The sequence below is a fragment of the Neoarthrinium moseri genome (genome assembly GCF_022829205.1).
Source record: "Neoarthrinium moseri strain CBS 164.80 chromosome Unknown scaffold142_Wmoseri_CBS_16480, whole genome shotgun sequence".
Taxonomy (NCBI): domain Eukaryota; kingdom Fungi; phylum Ascomycota; class Sordariomycetes; order Amphisphaeriales; family Apiosporaceae; genus Neoarthrinium; species Neoarthrinium moseri.
Genome location: NW_026055256.1, coordinates 1 through 7,026, shown reverse-complemented (window position 1 = coordinate 7,026; position 7,026 = coordinate 1). Strand labels below are relative to the sequence as shown.

The 7,026-nt window shown below is 47.9% G+C and overlaps 2 protein-coding genes across 2 annotated transcripts; one reads left to right on the top strand and one right to left on the bottom strand.

Annotated features, from left to right (window-relative positions):
* Positions 1-133: 133 nt before the first annotated feature.
* On the bottom strand, positions 134-1,754 carry JN550_013803 (uncharacterized protein; the record flags this gene model as incomplete). The annotated part of the gene is made up of 3 exons (XM_049312431.1): positions 134-598; positions 655-1,555; positions 1,606-1,754. The coding sequence occupies 3 exons, from the start codon at positions 1,752-1,754 to the stop codon at positions 134-136; spliced, it is 1,515 nt and encodes a 504-aa protein (XP_049164222.1).
* Positions 1,755-5,071: 3,317 nt separating this feature from the next.
* Positions 5,072-6,613, top strand: JN550_013802 (uncharacterized protein; the record flags this gene model as incomplete). The annotated part of the gene is made up of 1 exon (XM_049312429.1): positions 5,072-6,613. The coding sequence occupies one exon, from the start codon at positions 5,072-5,074 to the stop codon at positions 6,611-6,613; it is 1,542 nt and encodes a 513-aa protein (XP_049164221.1).
* Positions 6,614-7,026: the final 413 nt, after the last annotated feature.

Sequence of the window (7,026 nt, the reverse complement as noted above, 5' to 3'; positions counted from 1 at the left end):
TGACACGAGGGGAAGACTTGACCTTTCAAGTTTCTTATCATAATATGTACATTAAACTCAATGTAGTCGTAACCATTAGAGGATAAACCGGCTGCGCCTCGTGGCACCAGTCTTTGTCTCGATCAGAAGGCATTCAGCTTTCTCCGGGCGGATTACTGATTCCGGTAGGCGGATGCTGTGAGATCTCACTCGATGTGCCTTCTTCCTTCTCATCCTCCTGTTTGCAGCGAGTATCCCAATTGGACTCAAAATCGAACTCATTGTGCAACTTTGCCGATGCCTCAACGTCATTTCTTGTGCCGTATTGCCAGTCAAGTTCGGCAACGGCTCGTAGTGTCCAGTGGTGAGTTGAACCGACCACTTTGAGATTCCAATCAAGCCTCTTCCGGAAGAAGGATACGATCTCCTCATAAGTTCCGATTTCTGTGAGAATTATGCACGTCACGTTATAGTACTCGTTGACCGTGAAATCTGTCATGCCCTCAGCACCTGCGTCAACAAATCGGCCGACTTCGCCCAGAATATCAAGTGCCTCTACGTATTTGCCGTTGAACTTGTAGATGAAAGCTAGCATCTCTTTAGCCCAACAGACGAAGTCCTGAACAAAATTAGGAAATGCTAACGGACAATATCCAATGGCCGGACGGTACTCACGTTTGTGTCAGGTAACCCTCTGCTTTCCCTTAGTTTGATTGCTCTCGCAATATCTCGTTCCGCCTCAGCTGTCGCGAGATACCCGTAGCAATGCACTTGTCTTGCGGTATCAACTTGCTGGCACACCATAAACTCTGCTTCGGGTGCGAAGTACGTCTCGTATGATGCCATCTGAGCTTTGATTATCACAGCCGCAGACTTTCGAACCTGGTCTATGCCAAGACAACGTAGGCTGGTCCAAAGTCTACTATAAGGATGTGCTGGTCCCAGGCAGATCTGGCACAATCCACTGATGTATCGAAGTATCGAGTCTGCCAGATCAGGGCGATCCTTCGAAAGTGCGAGGTGTGTAATTAAAGTTTCGATCATTAGAAGCGGATGCTCTTTCTTAATAAGGCGCTTGTACCCTTTCAAGCAGCTGTCCAGTAAGCGGAAGGCCTCCTTCATCTTCCCATTTTTCATCATATTGTTGCACACAAGGACTTTGTTCTGCCACGAATCCGAGTAATCATCGGATACAAAGTCAGAGGTCCGGTCCCAGATGCCCGCTTGCATCCGGTTCTGACTATAATCCAGTACCGCCACCAGGGAGTTTTCGACGTATTTGAATTGCAATGGAGCATCCAACCTAAATATTGATGGGGGTGGGCTTTGTGATTGTATCCGCGGCGATCTAATCATTGCTTGGCGCGTTGCAGGCATACCTGTGAGTGTTGCATACTCCTCCGGGAGTTTGCGGCGCAGCTCCCGCTTTAGCCTCTCGGGTCCAGCAAGACGGCCACGAATGAGTGGCACAACAATCTTGCCTTCTGCAGCTTCCTGTCTGACTTGCTCGACCTTATCGGCCTTGAGATATTTTGTAAGCCCCCACTTCTTTAGTCTAGCTTTATACATCTTTTTTCTTCGCGCAATTAGCTCACTATTCGACGTCGTGGGCTTGGCTAGTCTTACGTTGCGTGAAATCCGTGTTTCTGGCGCATAATCTCTGCAACCTCGTTGAGTGGACGATCTTGGTCCCAATAGAGTCTCGCGATCGTTTCTTTCAAGGGCTCCCAATCTTGGGGCCTGGCCCACTCGGGCTGGGTGTTAGTCTGCTCCATCTCGAATCATACGTGTAACCACGGCAGGTTGGCAGGTCACAGCCCGCAACTGTTGGCCTGGATTATCAATCTTGGGAATCTTTGAGGGCTGAGGGGCAGGCGTGACAGGGGTAGCGGATCGAGCCTTTTATTTTAGGTTCTCAGCGGGTACCTTTGGACAGCCCATGTAACATTGGCAAAATTTGGAAGCCAATCATCAGCTGCGCTTCATTTAGGCGGTGGCCCTACAGGGCTTGACTTGGGCAATGCTCCGACGGATTGAGAGTTCTTGTAGCCATGCTCAGTGCCACTGGCAATTGAACCGAAATGTCGAATTGCCAATTGCTCCACAGGCGTCGCTGAAACTAGGTCTGAAGAACTCAATTAGGAACTTTTGTTCTGTAACACGAATTACCATGTCGCCAGGCACAAGCGGCAGGGGTACGATCCTTTACATGTTCCCAAACAACGTAACGAACTTGCGAGTAGAGGTGTACCCAGATATAGGATGACGCATCAAGTAAAGCGTACTTTGCGATAAACTTGTATCCCAATTAGGATGCTTATGAAACCTCTTTCAAGAGCCATACTTTACCGTTGAATTGGCCTACAGAAAGTCTATCAAGCCTGCGAGTTACATGTATTCAACGTACTGCAATATCTCTCCAAATTTATATCACCCAAGATGTGTATGCCAAACCCCGGCTTGGCATGTATGACATGGAACCTCGTTCTCAACAGGAGAGAGCAGTAGATTAAACTGGAATATGATAGTCGCCAGATCTGACCGATTTATGTACTGAATGAGTCCTGGTAGTATCCAGCTCCAGGTAACAGTGCGAGATGACATCAACGTTATTGACACCTTCTTGAGGGCGTCCGTATGCCCTGCCAGAGCGTACACGCGGAACCCGCTCCCCTACAGAGAGCCGAGACATGAATACTGATTGAAGCTTCGAGTGAAGGGACGTCTTTCTCAGATGGCGACTCCAGAAGGATCTGATGGCAGGTGCGCTACCAACTATCAGAGCAACGGCATTCTCTAGCAGTCTGGCTAGCATTAGGCTTGTAGTTTCATACGCATCACATATACTCACTGTCCTATCATTGGACCAACTCGATTCGTCTGAACCCCCAAGAGAGCCGTAAGCCTGTAGTAAAAAGTGACAGCACTGGCAACAATAGCTCTGCAGTTGAAAAGTTTTCAGCGTTCGTTTATATCAAGTCTCCAATGCTTGGTATACTCACAGAATGCCCGTAAAGAAAATGATGGCCAAGCCAACCTTCTTGTGAAGTGGTAGCTGTAGGTTGAAAATGACAGGAAGAGGAAGGATAAAAATGATGACGTCGCAGATGACGGATATTGCACCAGTGCAGACACCCACCCCAGTGGAGTGAATGATGCAGGTATTGATAAAATCCACGCCCAGGGTTTTGCCATTGGGACTACAAACGACAGTCCCATATATCGAGCCAACTATCAAAAGAGTAAGGGGTACTCCCAAGGCAAGATATGAAGTGACTCGCAACCAGTTCTTTACCCCAAAAAGGTAGATATACAAAATGAGAATAGGGGCTTTCGCAAGCCAGCTCCCAAGCGGGCCGAACCACGTTGTCGCTATGATGTTCTACAAATTGCCAGGGTTAGCTGCCTCGAAAATTGAATCAAGACTTTAGCAAGAAAATTGAGCTACTTTACCCTTGAAACGTACTCTAAGGTGACCGTTTGAGTAGCCACTGGGAATTGGTCAGTCTACAATGGTCGATTTCATCGTCTACATATAAATGGGGCTTACGCTGCCGCTGAACGACCATCAATCCAGCATAAATAACTAAAAAGACGATTGCAAGAGCAGATAGCCCTATATATTTGAATGAGCTCAACATATCGTGTAACTGTATATTGAAAGGATAGTGGCTCACAATCGTCAGCTCGCAACTTGTTTCCTGAACTGCACCGCTCGCTGATGCGAACGGTAACGAATATCATAGGCACAACAACCTTTGCGACAGTCAGAAGTTGCAAATCTTGTTAAGACCATACAGGCCGGGAGACCCCTTCAAAATGCACTGGAGAGGAGAAATAGGACTATGGGAGGCGCATACTGATACTATGACTACGGCTAAGAAGCCTTCAGGCGCAACTTTGTCTTCGTAGGCGGGAATGGACATGTTGACAACTATGAAGAAAATCGCAAAAACTACAATAGACAGTGTCGTGGGGTGATTCGCAGGAAGGAGGGGTGTAAGGATTCCTTTAGTACCAATCTTGCATGCGGATCGCATTGATATTTGAGCTGGAAGAAGAGGGAAACCCCGGGGCTTATGGGATGACTTAAACCATCAAAAGTTAAGGATTAGGCGCACAGAGGTGTGAGGATGGCTGACATGCATACACCAAGCCAACATTGGCGCGCTGTTGTGTCACCTAACTCTGATGGACGCCCAATAAGATTGGGGCCCAGTGCTGCCCGGTCGTTTACCGCCCCCACGATATTTACGTCTGGGGACATACGTCGGCGAAGCGCGTATAATTGGAACGCCAATGTGACACAAGTGTTTACGATAATGGCCCGTGCCGCCGACGTAGGATTTGCAAGCACAATGTGCAGATTTCGGGATGAGCCGGCGGGTAGGCTGAGCTGGGCCATAACATCGCTTGCTATGCCCTCACGATTGACACCCGTCGGCCATCGATAGCAGACTTTTTTCTAACTCAGGTGGCGGAAACTTAGGAAACTCATATTGGAACTCCGTAATTTTCCGTTTATGCCATAATAAGATTCAGGTGCCGTCCCTTGGCGGCGGGTTATATGCCAAAGTTGCAACATATATGTCTTTGTTGTATCTGAAGCAACTAGACTCAGTTGCATTAGACTATGGCGATGCACAACATGACTGCAGTATGAAGAATTCTACATATTTTGCTATATGTGATGAAAAAAGCCATGCTTTCAACTTGGATTTCACCACAATGTCCCCATTTATTCTCTATGACGGCGACTGGGTCTATGTAAATCAATTATGGTAGCTAAAATATAAACCCTGTCCATCTCATGCGCTAATGGGCTTCAACAGAGTTACCTAGGTAGTATGCACAGTCTCCACACGTAAATGTGAGATAAGACCTTCCGGAAAGCGCGAGCGCATGGTCTATCAGTGCGGGGTCATATGTGACCGTGATGGGTATGCCTGGAGACTTTCACGTACGTAATAATCCCATGTCAGAGGAGTACACTACGTGTTCGATAACTGTCAAATTGAAGTCTTATAGCATCTGATGTTAGACAAGTCCCCGGCCGGAACCATCGCCACGTCGTGCTCGTCTTTACTGCACGATGAAGGAAGAGACCTTCGCCTCGACAGACGAGATCCAATTGGCACAGCTTGGTCATGGACAATCCTTCAAGCGAACCTTTAGTCGTTGGACAATGCTAGGCCTGGCCTTTGCCATCCTGAATTCATGGACTGCACTGGCTGCCTCTCTTTCCCTCGCATTGCCATCTGGTGGCTCGGTCTCAGTTATATGGGGGCTCGTCACTGCTGGAGTCTGTAACTTGTCCCTAGCCGCCAGCTTGGCCGAGTTCCTGTCCGCGTATCCTACCGCCGGTGGCCAATACCACTGGGTCGCTATGGTGGCTCCTCCGTCTGTCAAGAGACACCTATCATGGGTCACGGGCTGGATCAACCTATCGGGTTGGGTTGCTCTTGTTGCGACGAACAGTTCTCTCGCAAGCACTCTGATTATCAACATCGTGGCGCTTCTCTATCCCGAGTTTGAACCTCAACGGTGGCACCAGTTCTTGATATATCTTGGCATTACGTTTCTAGCATTCTGTGTCAACGCTTTTCTGGTGTCACTATTGCCGAGGATCAACAAGTTTGCGCTGATTTTCAGCATTCTTGGCTTCTTCATCATTTCAATCACCCTTCTTGCTTGCGCAGCGCCAGATTTTGCGACGCCTGAATATGTCTTCGCTACGTTTATCAATACGACGGGGTGGCCAGATGGAATTGCTTGGCTTCTTGGTCTCCTACAAGGAGGCCTGGGTCTGACGGGCTTCGACGCGGTGGCTCACATGATTGAAGAGATCCCCGACGCAGCTCGTCAGGGGCCGAAGATCATGCTCGACTGTCAATACATCGGAATAACTACAGGGTTCTTGTTCTTGGTTGTTCTATTGTTCGCATCTGGTGGCGTTGACAATGCTCCGGACGTGATTGGGTCTTCTGCTGGACCACTGCTAGAGATTTTCTATCTCGCAACGAACAACCGAGCAGGTTCCGTGTGTCTTCTTATGTTCCCGCTCCTATGTTTGGTGTTTGCTGGAACCGCTTGCTTGACAACTTCGTCACGCATGATATTTGCATTTGCAAGGGATGGCGGGCTCCCTGGCTCGAAAAAGCTCTGGGAAGTCCACCATGCACTCCAAGTGCCTTTGAATGCTTTGTATGCCAACGTGGGAGTCGTCGTCATTTTCGGATGCATTTATCTTGGTTCAACAGTTGCATTTAACGCTATTATCGCATCCGCAGTTGTTGCTTTGGGGCTGAGTTATGGAATACCAATAGCCTTGAACTTGGGATACCTCCGACGAAAGCTTCCGGCAAGAAAGTTTACGCTCCCCGACTGGATTGGGTGGACTGCTAATATCATTGGTGTGGTTTACACCATTGTCACCACTATCTTGTTCTTATTTCCTCCATCGGTTCCGGTTGACGGCACATCAATGAATTACTGTGTCGTGGCCTTTGCTATCATCATCATCATCTCATCATTCCAATGGGTAGTAGACGGAAGGAGGAATTTTGGAGGGCCCCGCATAACAATCGACGGGGAGGTTTCCCAAGGACTAGGCGCATCTTCTCGACAGGAGTAACAGTAGCTTTACTAGGATATTGAAATTAGAACGTCCAAAACCTGCTTGTCCCCGATCCTTTATCACGTTCACGCCTAACCTTTCCAATTAGCACAAAGGGATCGGCGATACGGGAAGGCAGATCCACTAACTAGGCGCCACATTGATCCGTGAGCAATTTGACCACCTTTTTTATTTTTATTTTTTATTTTTATTTTTATTTTATATTAGAATCAGCTACTAATCGTGAACCTGTCATGGACTGTTTATCTCTACGTCACAAACTCGTCTCAAAAATCTTGAGTAGACCCTCGTGCAACAGCGCTTGCCAGAAGTCTACTCTTGAATCGCACTTTTCACGAGTTTTTCCACTGATTGTGGTGAGGACCATTTACTGTAGCAAGTACCTAGTGACTTATGTTACGTCGCTCATG